At 53.2% G+C, this 15,109-nt stretch overlaps 1 protein-coding gene across 2 annotated transcripts in view; it reads left to right on the top strand.

The window, feature by feature from the left end:
• Positions 1–10: 10 nt before the first annotated feature.
• Positions 11–15,109, top strand: part of PCDH19 (protocadherin 19) — a 59,297-nt gene continuing 44,198 nt past the window's right edge. For both annotated transcript variants that reach the window (XM_041459246.1, XM_041459245.1), the window contains exons 1-2: positions 11–2,165; positions 5,154–5,481. In XM_041459246.1, the coding sequence (XP_041315180.1) occupies positions 25–2,165; positions 5,154–5,481 (2,469 nt within the window). In that variant the 5' untranslated portion in view covers positions 11–24. The remainder of the gene's footprint in view (positions 2,166–5,153; positions 5,482–15,109) is intronic.

Here is a 15,109-nt window from a genome sequence, read left to right as displayed (position 1 = left end):
GCGGGCGGAGCGGGCGGCGCGGCCATGGGGGCTCTCCCGGCGCTGCTGGGGGCCGCCTTGCTGTGGGCCGGCGCCGGGGCCCTCGTCAACCTCAAGTACTCGGTGGAGGAGGAGCAGCGGGCCGGCACGGTGATCGCCAACGTCGCCAAGGACGCCCGGGACGCCGGTTTCGTGCTGGACCCCCGGCAGCCCGCCGCATTCCGGGTGGTCTCCAACTCGGCCCCCCACTTGGTGGACATCAGCCCCGGGTCCGGGCTGCTGGTGACCAAGCAGAAGATCGACAGGGACCTGCTATGCCGACAGAGCCCCAAGTGTGTAATCTCGCTGGAGGTGATGTCCAGCTCCATGGAGATCTGCGTGATCAAGCTGGAGATCAAGGACCTGAACGACAATGCGCCCAGCTTCCCCACAGACCAAATCGAGCTGGAGATCTCAGAGACGGCCAGCCCTGGCACCCGGGTGCCACTGGAAAGTGCCTATGACCCGGACTCGGGCAGCTTTGGTGTGCAGAGCTATGAGATCACCCCCAATGACCTCTTTGGGCTGGAGACCAAGACGCGGGGTGATGGGTCTCGTTTTGCTGAGCTGGTGGTGGAGAAGAGCCTGGACCGTGAGACCCAGTCCCACTACAGCTACGTGATCACGGCGCTGGATGGTGGTGACCCGCCGAACTTTGGCACAGTGGAGCTCAGCATCCGCGTCATCGACTCCAATGACAACAACCCGCTCTTCGAGGAGCCAGCCTACACCGTCAGCGTGCCTGAAAATGCCCCACCGGGGACGCCCGTCATCCGCCTCAACGCCTCTGACCCGGACGAGGGCACCAACGGCCAGGTCCTCTACTCTTTCCACAGCTATGTCTCTGAGCGGGCCAGGGAGCTCTTCCAAATCGACCCCCAGAGCGGCCTCATCACGGTGAGCGGCGCCATCGACTATGAGGAGGGTCATGTCTATGAGCTGGACGTGCAGGCCAAGGACTTGGGGCCTAACTCCATCCCTGCCCATTGCAAAGTGACCATTAGTGTCCAGGATGCCAACGACAACCCGCCCCTCATCAACCTGCTCTCTGTCAACAGTGAGCTGGTGGAGGTGAGCGAGAACGCCCCGCCGGGGTACGTCATCGCCCTGGTGCGCGTCTCGGACCGCGACTCCGGGGCCAACGGGCGCGTGCAGTGCAAGCTCCTGGGCAACGTGCCTTTTCGACTGCAGGAGTACGAGAGCTTCTCCACCATCCTGGTGGATGGGCGGCTGGACCGGGAGCAGAGGGACCAGTACAACCTCACCATCCAGGCTAGGGATAATGGCATCCCTTCCCTGCAGGCCACCAAGTCCTTCACCGTCAAGATCACCGATGAGAATGACAACCATCCCCACTTCTCCAAGCCCTATTACCAAGTCATCGTGCAGGAGAACAACACCCCAGGGGCTTACCTCCTCTCGGTGTCAGCCAGAGACCCTGACCTGGGCCTCAATGGCAGCGTGTCCTACCAGATCGTGCCCTCCCAAGTCAGGGACATGCCTGTTTTCACCTATGTCTCCATCAACCCCAACTCTGGAGATATCTATGCTTTGCGGTCCTTCAATCATGAACAGACCAAGGCCTTTGAGTTCAAGGTCTTGGCAAAAGATGGGGGTAATCCCTCTCTGCAGAGCAATGCCACCGTCAGGGTGATTGTCCTGGACGTCAATGACAACACGCCCGTGATCACGGCCCCGCCGCTGGTCAATGGGACGGCGGAGGTGTACATCCCCAGGAACGCGGGGGTTGGCTACTTGGTGACAGTGGTCAAGGCAGATGACTATGATGAGGGTGAAAATGGCAGACTCTCCTACGAAATGGTGGAAGGAGACAGAGGATTTTTTGAGATCGACCAGGTCAATGGAGAGATAAGGACCACCAGAGCCTTTGGGGAGAACTCCAAAACAGCCTATGAGCTCATCGTGGTGGCTCATGACCATGGGAAAACATCTCTCTCGGCTTCTGCCTTGATTTTGATATACCTGTCTCCAGCCCTGGATGCCCAGGAGTCCATAGGATCTGTTAACCTCTCCTTGATTTTCATTATTGCCCTGGGGTCTATTGCAGCCATTCTTTTTGTCACCATGATCTTTGTGGCAGTCAAGTGCAAAAGGGATAACAAGGAAATCAGGACCTACAACTGCAGGTAAAGATACCTTTGTTTATGTGCACCTGCGGGTCTGCTTTGATTTTTGCCATCGCGGTTACTTTTGCATTTGCTGCTGTGTGCTTGGGGGTGGTGAAGAGGGGTGGATTTGCCTTAGGCACAAAACTGAGGTTCCCTTCTCTGTGAGAAAATTCCTCCCAAAGCTTTAAGAAATTGCTCTCCGCGAGGAGAGCGGAGTAACGAATCGACTTAATTGCGCGGCTTGACAATCTGTTGCAGCGCCGCTGATTTTCCGTGCTCCATCACGCCGAGCGGCGAGAACGGTGCTAGCGGGGCACGGCTGCTTCCCGCGGGCAGCCCCCGGTGCCCGGCACCGCTCCCCGGGCTGCCGAGGGGGGACGGCCACCGCAGCATCCCCGCGGCAGCCGCTGCGAGCGGCATCCCCATCCTTCGGCTGAAAGGAGCTATTGTGCGCCCGCTGCGGCTCTGGCCGCGGCCAGCCGCGGGGCCAGCGGCGGCGGAGAGCGGCGGCGGAGAGCAGCGGAGAGCCCCCCGGAGCCCCCCGGAGCCCCCGGAGCCCCGAGCGCGGCTCCGGCCCCGGGCAGCGCCGGCCGGGCTGGCGGCCATGGGGCCGGGCTGGCGGCGATGGGGCCGGGGGGATTTTTGTGTGGTTTTTACCCCGGTTGGGTGAGTGCTCCGCGGTCCGAAATGCCGGAGGGGAGGTCAGCCCCGCGCCTGGAGCCGCTGAAAGGCTGATAGGGGAAATCCAGTCCCCTGAATATGTAACAGCCTGGCGATTATTGTCTCTCTTTTACTATTCTCTGTGTTACACAAGTTAGGAGACAAATGCTAACCACACATGAATATCAATCAGATGCCATAAAAGAGCAGCTGCAATGCCTCATAAATGGTTTAATCCTGTTACTGGTGAAATAGCCATGACTTCTCCATTCCTTCGGCACCGAGTCGTTTCAGAGAGGAGGGATGGAAATTAATTTTGCTCTACCTTGGAAACGCACGCTCGCCCCTGGCAATTCAGCGGCGCGGGGGGATGTGCGGTCTTTAAAGTTTTATTTACGCAGAAATAATGCCGGAGAGTCGGGGCTTTGTACCCCGTTTTCACAGCGTAAAGTGCGTATATAAGCCTTTTTGCTCGATGGGGGAAAAATCATCTGCAAATAAAGGTCGGTCTGTGCTGTATTATGGGATGTCTAGCTTCAAGTGAAAGCTCACAGACCAGGTTTCTTGCCAGCTCGGCCCATTAAAAGGGGATAGGACCTGAATGGATAAAAATCATGTTGTGGTGGTGCCCCTAAGAGCTACCCACATACGTATGAACCCTGGGTTTACTGTGACGGCTTAGGGATTAATGAAGTGCGGTTTAATTAAATAATTGGTCAATAGAGAAAGGACAGAAAAATAAATGCCTGCAGGAAATAATTGGGCTCTCGCATTGCCAAACTTAAACATTTAGGTAAACAAAACAATTAAAGCTTCATCAAGCATTGTTAGACGAGTCAGCAGCATATAGATTGTTGGCACAACAGAGATCCCTGCCTGCCGGTGATTTATTTGCACACTCGGGGGTGCTCGGGCTGGGATCGGTGTGTGTCTGAGCAGGAGTCAGCTGCAGGGCTGGGGAAGCACCAGGCAGCTCAGCGACCGAGGGGCACCCTCTCCCCACGCCTTGAGGTTTGCAGAGCCTTGTGTTAGAGATTCTTCACGAGAGCTGCTGCTGGAGACGCTTCAAATGACGTGTTAATTTATGAGGCACATATGAGGGCTGTTCGACTTAGTGGCATTTTCATGCTCAGGCAATTAGCTTTCTGGAGCAGGGATATTTGTCCAAGATTTGCCTTTCCAGATAAACTGTATTATTTATTCATCCCGTTATTTCTGTTGCAGCTGTTAGATTTTTATTTTTTTTTTTAATGCTGTTATCATAACAAGAAGAGGAGCAAAATCCTGACTTTCAGATGTGCATTTCTGACTGTGCATGGCATTTGATGTGCTTGCCTAGGAAATACCGAGTTGCCCAGTGCTGTGCATGTCCAAATTAATGGCAGGGACTGTTGTGGTGCTCACTGTGGGAAGATGAGCCACAGCCACTCTGAGCTGAGCAGACCCAACTAATGCAAGGTGCAAATAATTTGTCATTATTTGCTCGGGTGGTGTTTTGCAGTAACTTTTTTCCTCTGGTGTTTTGCAGAAGGCAAACAAGGCACTTCATCAGTTGATACTTTTGGCAGGTGGGAAGCAAAGAGGGAAGGAAAGGCAGAGAAAAACAAGCTTGCAGTGAAATAAAAAGGTCAAAAAGGATCATTTTTCTTTGCAAAACACATGGTTGTTGTTCTCTGATTTTGAGAAGGTGAAAGCATTTCCCTGCAGAAGGGGATGTGCATGTCAGCGTGAGGCAGGAATGGAATTCAATTGGAGAGAAGATCAGGTATGATCAGGAGACAGTCAAAACACCAGCAATTTAGATAAAGCATTAATAAACAAACAGCCTTTGGAGTGTGGGAGAATTGAGCTTGCCAGCTAGGACTGCTTCTGAGTCTGCTTTATTTACTGCTATGGAAAATGAACTGGGGAAAAAATCTGCTATTCGTTTTGAATTTTCATTATGGGGACCAAATTAAATCACTTTTAAAATCCTTATTATGCATGGAAATGAATGCAGGTACCCTTTTCAGTTCATGGAATTTTAACATCTCCATTTTTCTCTTCTGCAGGCTGGGCTTTACTTCTAGTAACTAAATATCAGCAATTACATAGACTAGATCAAAACAGGTGCATTCTCCCTTCCCATTTTTTTACATGTTTGACCTGAAAACGTTATACATATGAAAATATGAATGAAAATAAGCTAGAGCCCGTGTCGTGCCACCAGCCCCAAACTGTGATGTAACGTGCATGACTAAGAAGCCACATGGGGATGGGGGCCAGGCCCTCCGGGTTTCTGCATGGGAATTCAGCGGGGCAGGGTTTAGGATGCTCCCAGCTTCTCACTTCCCCTCTGTCCCCCAGAATCGCGGAGTACTCCTACGGGCATCAGAAGAAATCGAGCAAGAAGAAGAAGATCAGCAAGAACGACATCCGCCTGGTGCCGCGGGACGTGGAGGAGACGGACAAAATGAACGTTGTCAGCTGCTCCTCTCTCACCTCCTCCCTCAACTACTTCGACTACCACCAGCAGACCCTGCCGCTGGGCTGCCGCCGCTCCGAGAGCACCTTCCTCAACGTGGAGAGCCAGAACAGCAGGAACGCCGGCTCCAACCACATCTACCACCACACCTTCACGGGGCAGAGCCCCCAGCAGCCCGACCTCATCATCAACGGCATGCCGCTGCCGGAGGTGAGTGTGCCAGCTCCTGCCCGGGGCTGGCAGGGGCTCCGTGCCCAGCTGCTGCCCGGGGCCCTGACAGTGCCAGCGCTGCCAGAACTGGTGCTGGGCAAGCTGCACTGCTGCCTTCTGGGTGCTGGGCAGGGCAGGCTGCACAGGGCAGGCTTTGGTGCCTTCTGTGTGCTGGGCAGAGCAGGATTTGGTACCTTCTTGGTGCTGGGCAGGGCAGGCTTTGATACCTTCTGTGTGCTGGGCAGAGCAGGTTTTGGTACCTTCTGGGTGCTGGGCAGGGCAGGCTGCACAAGGCAGGTTTTGGTACCTTCTGGGTGCTGGGCAGGGCAGGCTGCACAAGGCAGGTTTTGGTACCTTCTGGGTGCTGGGCAGGGCAGGCTGCACAAGGCAGGTTTTGGTACCTTCTGGGTGCTGGGCAGGGCAGGCTGCACAAGGCAGGTTTTGGTACCTTCTGGGTGCTGGGCAGGGCAGGCTGCACAAGGCAGGTTTTGGTACCTTCTGGGTGCTGGGCAGGGCAGGCTGCACAGGGCAGGCTTTGGTGCCTTCTGTGTGCTGGGCAGGGCAGGCTTTGGGGGTTTCTGTGTGCTGGACACCCCAGGGGGAGGCAGTGATGGAGGATGGGCAGGGGGGAGCAGCCAGCACTCACCTGTGGGTTCAGGGGCAGCCCTGACATGTGGCCATGGGTGGATTTTTCATGCCCAGACACTGCAGAGACCCTCAGAGGTGCCCAGGTGGCGATGGGCCAGGCCAGGCTGTCTCCACGTGCCCGGGAGGCTGGAGGTGCTGCTTGGCAGGAGGATTCTGAGTGTGGCGATGCTCAGGGGAGGAGACACTCTCCTTCCCAGAAGTTTTTTCAAAAGGCTCTTGGAAGCAGTGTTGGTGGCTGTTCCTCTGGAGGCAGCTGGCCCTGCTGGAGGTGCAGACCATGTGGGATGTCCCATTGTCACCACCTGCACACCTGGCCAGTGCTGTCCCTGCACTGTGCAGGACCCTGGCTGGCATGGGAGGGATGTGTGGTACCTGCCAAAGGCAGGGAAAGGGACTGCTCTGATCCACACCATCCTCATAAGTTTCTTCTAATTCTTTGGCTTTCCTGTACATCACAGGCATCATTTAATGTTGCTTGTTTGTCTCTCTTTGAATTATTGTTTGGTTTTAAGCAAAACAATCAAAGCTTTGTCATGTTTCCTGCTTTGAACAGAATAACAAAGCTGAAAATGCAGCTGAAATATTTATGGCTCACTCTGTTTTGTGTTCAATGTGCTGGTGTAAATGCAAAATGCTGCTGCTGAAGGCAATGGAGCTGCTTCAGATTCATGCTGGGGCTGCAGAGAGCCGAGCCTGGCCCTCTGCAGGGCTGCTGGAGAGGGCTGGTGCTGGGGGCCTGGTCCTGCTGTGGTGGTATTGGCAGAATGCTCACTGAACCCTAAACTGACTTCCACTGAGGCAGAACCAGCTCTGAGAGGCCGTGTAGCAGTGCTGGCCACGGGAGTGACCACTGCTGCCGAATTCCTGTGAGGAATTCCTGTCTTCTGCAGGGATTCTGCAGTGCATCTCTGGCTGGTGCCTTGCTATGGGCACTGGAGCAGTGGAGCATCCTGTCAGCCTGTGATTCACTGCCACCAGTCACAAAACCCGTCACAGGCTGGCATTCTGCAGAAGTGCATGCTGGCAGTGGGAGGTCTCAGGTGCCAGGGAGGAGGGAAGGACCATCAGGACCATCCTAACTCACCTGACAAAGTTAGCAGGCAGCTGCATGCAGAAGGCAGTGCTGTCTGTGCTTCTCTGTGATGCAACAGTTGGGCTGGGGTCTCGTGGAGTGTGCCCTCCAGAGGTTTCCCTGCCTTGTTCACCCTCTTGTGAGGGACACGGGATGCTTGTTTCTCCCTGTGGCTCCAGCTGGCCCCATTTTCCCATCACTTGTGCAGGTGAGATGCACTGTGAGGAGCTGGTGGCTTGCCTGGAGAAAGAAGTTTGTCTCTTGTAACGTGAGGCTGGAGTGCCAGTGGAGCAGCAGCCCCGGGAGCTGGCCCAGGGCAGCAGGCAGCTCGCCAGTCCTGCCAAGGCTCTCGTGTGAGAGAAACATGTCCTGGCAGGGGCTGCTCCCTCTCTGGAGCTGCTTCTGGACAAAAGGGCAGGATCAGGGTACGGGGTGGAGAAATCCCAACTGGAAGCTTAGTTTAGGGTGGGAATGTTGCTGTTTTTTGGCAGAACCCCAGTGTTATGTTTCCAGCCGTTGCAGGCGAAGCTATCTTGCTGGTGGTGTGGGTTCTGTTGGCTTCTAAAAGCCCCAGTGACCCCTGAGAGTGAGGTGGTTCATTGGTGCCAGTGACAGCCCTGTCCTGGCACACGGGGTGCCACAGGAACTCCCCAGCAGTCGTTGCCATGGAGGAGCAGGGCAGCCCTGAGCCCCTGCAGCCCGCCGGTGCCGGAGCAGCGCTGTGCTGCGATGCTGTGGCTGTGCAGGGTGCTGTTGGCACACCTCCGGGTGGTGAGGATTTCATAAACACAGTCCCTGCCCAGCGTGTGCAGAGCCAAAGCATTCCCTGCAGTGCTCCCCGTGGTACTTTGTCTGGGCTGGTTTGAGTCGCTTGCAGTGATGGAGCCGCCGCTGGCTCCCCTGGGAGGCTTTATGAGGTGTCAGCAGCGGGGAGATATCATTGCTGCTCCACCTAGGAGTGACTTTTCCTGATGGCAAGGCAAAGCATGGCTTGATAACAGATAAAATAGGAGGTAAATGTGTCTCTGGCAGTGTCACTTGGCATATGGTGGTTGTGGCTGAGGGTAAGCTATTGCCTCTGCAGGCACGTGCTGCCCCAGCAGTGGCTTTGTGATGTAGCCGGTCTTTAACGTGAGCCTCATTTATTTTAACAGTCAGGAGCCTTGAAATAAAAGTCCCCAAGGATGGCTTGTTTGTGGAGCTTCAGGAAATGTTTCTTCTAGTGCGGTGGCAGGTCTCTGGGCTGGGAATAATTGGGTTTGTTGGTGCTTCTCATCCTTCCCTGGTGATCCAGAAAGGATTAAAGAGTGCTGTCTGTGGGGGCTGCAGCCCCTCTCTGAGGATGCAAAAGAAGTTGGAGACCACCCTTATAAAGCTTTTCCCTTTGGTTGGGGCTGGGCTTGGCTGTCAGCTCTGCCTGTGCCAGGGTCTTTGTGCCAGGAGGGCACTGGGGTCAGGGGGGATATCCCGGGCTGCTCTGGCCCTGCTGGGAGTCAGTGGTGCCGTGGGTGCCAGGGTGCCACTCGGGGATGCTGCCACAGCCCCTCAGCACCCTGTGGCTGTAGGCAGCTGGCAAGAAGCCTTGTGAGCAGTCTGGTGGTGGTGGCTGACAGCAGGAGCCTTGGCCCCTGTTAGTGTTCCTTGTTTTGCAGCAGGGAGAGTGGGACATGTTGGAGCTGCAAGGGCATTGCTGCTCAGGGGCTTTGCTGCTGCCCTGAGCTCTTTTGTGTCTTCCTTGAGCTGGAGGAGAAGTCAGCTTTGAAACCAAAAGGGCTTGTTGTCAGGTTTTGCATGTATGTCTCTGGGAATTGTACCAGGAGATTAAAAATCAAAATTAATAGGAGCCATTAGGCAGCTTCCTTGATAAAAATGCGTGTTGCATTGGGGTGGTGTGGAAATTGGTCTGAATGCCGAGCCTTTTAGGATCCAGGGCACATGACTTGCATGTAGAGCAGCCACCCTTGGGTAGCACTTCCACGCCTGCATTTTGACTTGTTGGTTTAAAAAGTAAACAGTATGTGTGTGATGGCTGTATCTGTGCTTCAGAGGCAGTCTTACATCCCAGATTTGCACTGCTTTGGGAGATGATGTTCCTTTGCTGCCCCAGGATGGGAAACCCCCAGGGGACAGCAGCTTGCTCTGGGGCCACCGTGGGGCAGGACCTGGCGTGCCAGAGGTGAGGAGGTGTGACATGGAAGGGAGAGCCCCTTTGAGAGGCTGCTGTGCCGAGCTGGAATGGGCAGGGAGGTCCTTGGCTGACTCTGGCATGGCTCCGTGGGGGCAGCTCCGGGGAAGTGGCAGCTCTGGCATGGCTCTGTGTGTGATCAGGCGTGCTCCTGCTCTGCTGCTGCTCCCGTAGCACCCACGGCAGGAGAAGGTCAAGGTGGAGCAGCCTCTGGTCCAGCAGGACCCACGCACCCAGCAGCTCCCATCCACTGCCTCCTGAGCTGGTGGCCACCATCAGTAAGATGGGGAATTACTGGTTTTAGTGATAATCCTGGTCTAATCCCCCAACCTTGATACACTCCCACATAATCCTCACTCACACTGATTTAGCTGGGGCTCCTCGTGGCTGCAGGGATTATTTGAGGGAGCAACAGTTGCAGGATAAGGCCCCGTTGCTTTCAGATCTGCTTTGTACTACCTGGAAAGCGTTCTCCTCACTGTGGGAAATGATTTTCTAAGCACAATAGAGCAATTTTCGTTTCAGGCAGCACCGGCAGCTTTTGCTCTGGCTATCTGGCGGTGTTAACTAAAGCACATTTCTACAACACACAAAGATTTTTGTTTTGTAAGAAATGAAATCAGCGTGGCTGTTTCTCTTTCTCTGTCATTTCTCTACTTGTCAATTCTTTCTTCCCCTCCAGCTTATCCTCCTCTTCTCCGCTAGCCTTAAAAAGCCCCCAAAGTGTCTGTTATAATCACATTTTGTGTGTTACAACCAGAATGAATGTACTCACTTTAATATGCTGGGTTTGAGGAAATCAGTTTCTGTCTGGTATAACAGACAATTTGTTATAAACCACGCCATTTAGAAGTGAAGGGCCTCGCTTTAGTGCGGCGCTGGGGAAACGTCATGATATATAATTGGAAGGGATTTGGCTTGCTTCTGAGTAATGCTGTGTATAGAGCAGGGAAAAAGGGAAAAAAAGGAGATGATTTCCAACCCGGAGAAAGTTTGCGGTGCTGAGACAGGCCGGGCTGATGAGATGAGGCTTATTTTCAGGAGCCACAGTAATTAAAGCATTATCAGGGATGGTGTTCCACTCGTGGGAAGGCTGGCTTCGCAGGCAGCGCTGCCAGTCTTGTTTTCTCCTTGGGAGGTCACTGTAACTCAGCACTTTTTGGTGCCTGCGACGTGCTGTGCACTGTGCTGGCTAAGGCAGGGCAGGAGCCCAGCAGCCCTGCCTGGGAGCCAGCCCAGCCCCTGTGCTGCAGGAGCCCCCCAGGCAGGAGGGATGTCTCAGCTTTAGACATGCTTCTCCCCTCCCTGGGGACAGCTCCTGCTCCTGCCTGGTCAGCCAGCACCACTCTGCATTGCCGGGGACCAGGCTGGTGGGGTGGGACCCCCAGCCCCCCTGTGTGCTGCCCCTGCTCGCCCCAAACCCCAGCAGGGCTCTCAGCTTAACTGCTCCCAAAGTGTTTTGTGTATCGCTGTAGGTGCCCTGACCTCTCTGAGCGTTGGAGGCTGACATTGTGGAAATCAGCAGCTCTTCATTCCATTCTGAGGTCAGCCTAACCAAATTATACATCTCTTGGTGTAACCGCTCCGAGCTGCTGTGTGGAGAAATTCCCTTGAATACCTTGCAACAGAGATAAATACAGCAGCTCCCATTTGTGTCTGACCACGCTCCCTGGGTTTTGGGCAAGCCCTTAGTTCAACACTCTTTGGCTGTTCTTAAGATCATAAAATCATTTCGTTTGGAAAAAGCAGTTAAGATAGAATTCAGCTAAGAGCTGAGCATTGCCATGTTCCCCAGCAAACAAAACTTGTTTTGTATTGGTGATTTGGGGCTGCCACCCCATCCTGGCAGCTCCTGGGGCTTTCCAAGGGTTTTCTAGCCTGTGGTAGGGTCCTGGTCAGAAGGAACCAAAGGGGTTTGCTCCAAGGGTCTGTGGAGGATTAGGGCTGCTGTGGCAGTAGCTGCTTGTATTTAACAGGAAAACCTGAGTGCTCCCATGGGTGTGATCAAATTATTACATATTACATACTGGATGTTATATTTGTGATATCCTGCATAGAATCACACAATCATTTGGGTTGAGTATTTAATATCATCAGGTTAAAACAGTAACCTAACACTGCACTGTTCACACTTGTATCCCTATGCATACAGAAAGTGTGTATGGAATTATTACATATTGCACCTAATTATGTGAGTATATAATATGTCATATAATCAGATACATCTCATTTGTTTTTATGCTGCTGCTTTGGGTTTTATGGTTCACTTTCACTGGGAGTGGAGAGGCTTCTCTTGTTTTCACAGAATCATAGAATGGTTTGGGTTGGTAGGTTCCTTAAATATTTCCTTTTGGAAAATTTGAATTTCTGATGCATATTCCTAATGCATAACTTGTGAAGTCTATAAAAAAAGCTTTTGCAACTATATTTACATGGCAGATAAGAATTTTCTCTTAAATTGGGAAAGATTTCTAGTAAGGGTTTTTAAAAATTTCATCAAAAGCATGGTCTTGCATGGTACTTTATGGGCTTTCTTACAGCAGTGAATTTGTGTTGTGTGGAGTGATTTGAGCTCTGTGGTTTCTCCCTCTTGTTTCCTTTCCATGCAGCACGTGCTCATGCAGAGGCATCACTGAGGCCAAGTGCAGTAGCCTTTGAATAACCTTGTGTGCATCTGCTTGGCTGGGTGGAAGAGCTGCATTTTCCAGCTGCCATTTCCTCAAGTCCCTCCTGAGGGCTCTGAGCCAGAGAAGCTCCTCAGCCAGGTGCCCTTCCAGGACCTTGGGCTCCTGCCCTCACTGACTGTGCCCTGCTCAGGCCTTTCCTAAATTCCCATCAGCCAGCAAGGGCAGAGCCATTGTGCCCTGCCTGCTTCCACTGCCAGGCTCTGCCTGCAGGCTGCCCAGGGGTGAGCTGTCCATCTCTCCTGGCAGCCCTCTCTCCTCCATCTCTCCTGGCAGCCCTCTCTCCTCCATCTCTCCTGGCAGCCCTCTATCCTCCATCTCTCCTGGCAGCCCTCTCGCCTCCATCTCTCCTGAGAGCTCTCTCCTCATCTCTCCTGAGAGCTCTCTCCTCCATCTCCCTGGGAGTCCTCTCTCCTCCATCTCCTGGGATCCCTCTCTCCTCCATCTCCCTGGGAGTCCTCTCTCCTCCATCTCTCCTGGCAGCCCTCTCTCCTGGGAGCCCTCTCTCCTCCATCTCTGCTGACCTCTTGCCTGCTCTGGCAGCAGCTCCTGCTCCTGTGTGAGGGCTCAGATGGGTGAGACCCCCAGCCCTGCCCACTCCCCCTCTCCTGCCAGGCTGCTTGTCTGGCTGGCATGGCCTCGCTTCAATAAATTGTTAGATATTGTTCCCAGTAGAGGCTATAGTTGAGTTCCAATCATTTTCTGTTAATTAAAATACAGGATGGTCTTATTTGTAGCATAAATAGTTGTAATCTGTGTACTTATAAGTGTAATTATAATTCAAATTAGAGCGTGCTCTGAATAGGAGATGGGTGGGGTGCTCTGCAGGCAGTCCTGCCCCGGCAGGGCTGTGCTGGGGCTTGTCCCCTGCGGCACCCACAGTTCCAGTCCCCAGTGTCCCCAGGAGAGCATCACCCAGGGCTCAGCAAAGGGACACTGGGGCAGTTGGCAGCTCCCAATTTCACTGTTCCTGCTGGGGCAGAGCTTGTCTGTGGCACCTGTTGGAGGCTTTGCTGGAGATGACAGCACAACATCACTGCTTCAGTGTCTCCCTCTGGCTCCTTGTCTAAATTTGGAGTGAAGTAATGGCTTGTGTCAGCTGGACAAGTGATTTGTGCTGAGCCTTGAAGTGTCTCCCTGTTTAACATGGAATTACAGTGAATTCTCCTGGGCCTGGTGAAGGCTGGGCTCAGCTGATGCTGCAGCAGGCAGGTGTGTGACAGGGGTGTGTGACACTTCCTACACCCTCTGATGGCAGCTGAGCACCCAGGTGATGCCAGCACTGCTCCACCTGACACCCAGGACAGGTGACAAACCGTGTGGGTCAGAGTGTCTTGGAGAGTGATCTGTAGGTGAGGTCCTCATCTCAACACCCTGTTGAGATCTGGGCGTGAATCCTCGTGTTTCTCACGGGGATCTGGAGCTCGCTGGATTATACCATCGTTTGTACTGGCAGGTGTATGCCACAGGGCAGGTTTTCAAATTCCCGTGTTGGTGGATTGCATTAACCCATCCTTAGTCAGGTATGTGAAATTCCATTAAGTGAAACCCCTCTGGCATTTTCTCACCCGTGCTGGAGCTCTGCAGGCTATGCTAATGCAGTGTGTTTGCTCATCTATTAGAAGGATGATGGCTTTAAAATAATAACATTTATCTTTGGCAGCAGACCTACAATAGTGCACGCCGAGTACAATTTTGTGAAAGGCTCTGCAGATGTTGCCTCATTCAATCTGGGTCAAAAAGAGTGCTTAGAATCATAAAGGTTAGAAAGAGATCAAATAATTCGGTGGTTTTATTGCTGAATAATGTACTTGGAAAATATCATTCACCGTTATTAGACTAAGTGAGTACAGAAAACACAGGACTCAATAGTCATTTCTCAGTATTGGCTGATTTTACTGTTTTTATAATGTAGCTAAATTCCCTGTTATTGATTCCAGCATCGATTATCGATCTGGAAATGTAAATGTAAGTGATGGTGGGAGCAATGGAAGTTGGACAGTCGGGGAATTAGGCTTCCTCTTCCCTGCAGTGCCTGCTGGTGGGCAGCACATGCTGCGGCAGACTCAGGCTGGTTTTGGGGAGCTGTCAGGCTTTGAGAGCTGTTTTCACAAGTGAAGATGAAAAAACAGGAAAACACCCATTATGTGTGTTCTTTTCCGTGCCTGAGAGCTTCTGTAAACTTGCTGAGACAAACCCAGATGGGCTGGGACCCAGCAGCAGGATGGGGCTGGAGCCTCTGTCACCTGCTCCCTCCTGGACCTTTCATATTCAGATTCACATCTGGATGCTCTGGCAGGGACCCAGCTCAGGCGATGCTCAGTAAGCAGATCCTCGGGGCTGTGGCTCAGATACAGCACCCCAACCTGTCTGCCCCTGAAACACTTCTCAGGTGTTTGTGAGCTGTTCCTCTGCCTCCTGGTTCAGCCCCCAGGGTGGCAGTGTCCAGGGGCAGCGCCACGCTTGGGCTGGGACTCTCCCTGGACAGCAACTAATTATGGGGATTGGGTCAGTGAGAGAAAGCCGTGTCCCAGCTGGGCTCTGTGTCCCGTGGTGAGCTGGGCCAGAGCTGGCAGCATCGCTGTGGGAGCCACAGGCTCCTGCCGGGCTGGGGTTTGCTCAGCCACCCGATGGATTCCTTTGTTTGGGGAAAAAAGAGAGATAAATTTTGGAATATGTTCATCTCTTGTTCCCTGCACTTAGTTGTTGTCAGCATTAATATGCCATTAACACATGCTCATTAGGAGGAGAGTGATTGTACCCTGCAGAGTATGGGGGAAACCTTCATTAGGCACTAACATATTGAACTGAGCTGCAAGCTTCACTTGGGAGAGCTGGGGAGTGTTCTGCTCGGCATCAGGTTTCCCTAATTTCTCCTCTTGGTCTGATAAAAAAAAAAAACACCTCATCTTCTGGCATGTACTTAGGGTTACAGATGGGGAGGATGTGCAGGCAAGCCCGGGCTCATCCCGGGCTCAGGGTCCAGCCCTGAAATCCTTTTGGGACCTCAAATCCATCTTTCCCCAGATCCAAAACTTC

Source organism: Pyrgilauda ruficollis, unplaced genomic scaffold (genome assembly GCF_017590135.1).
Source record: "Pyrgilauda ruficollis isolate IOZ18807 unplaced genomic scaffold, ASM1759013v1 scaffold133, whole genome shotgun sequence".
Classification (NCBI taxonomy): Eukaryota; Metazoa; Chordata; class Aves; order Passeriformes; family Passeridae; genus Pyrgilauda; species Pyrgilauda ruficollis.
Note: the sequence above shows the minus strand (reverse complement) of the source record. Positions and strands in the feature narration are given on the sequence as shown.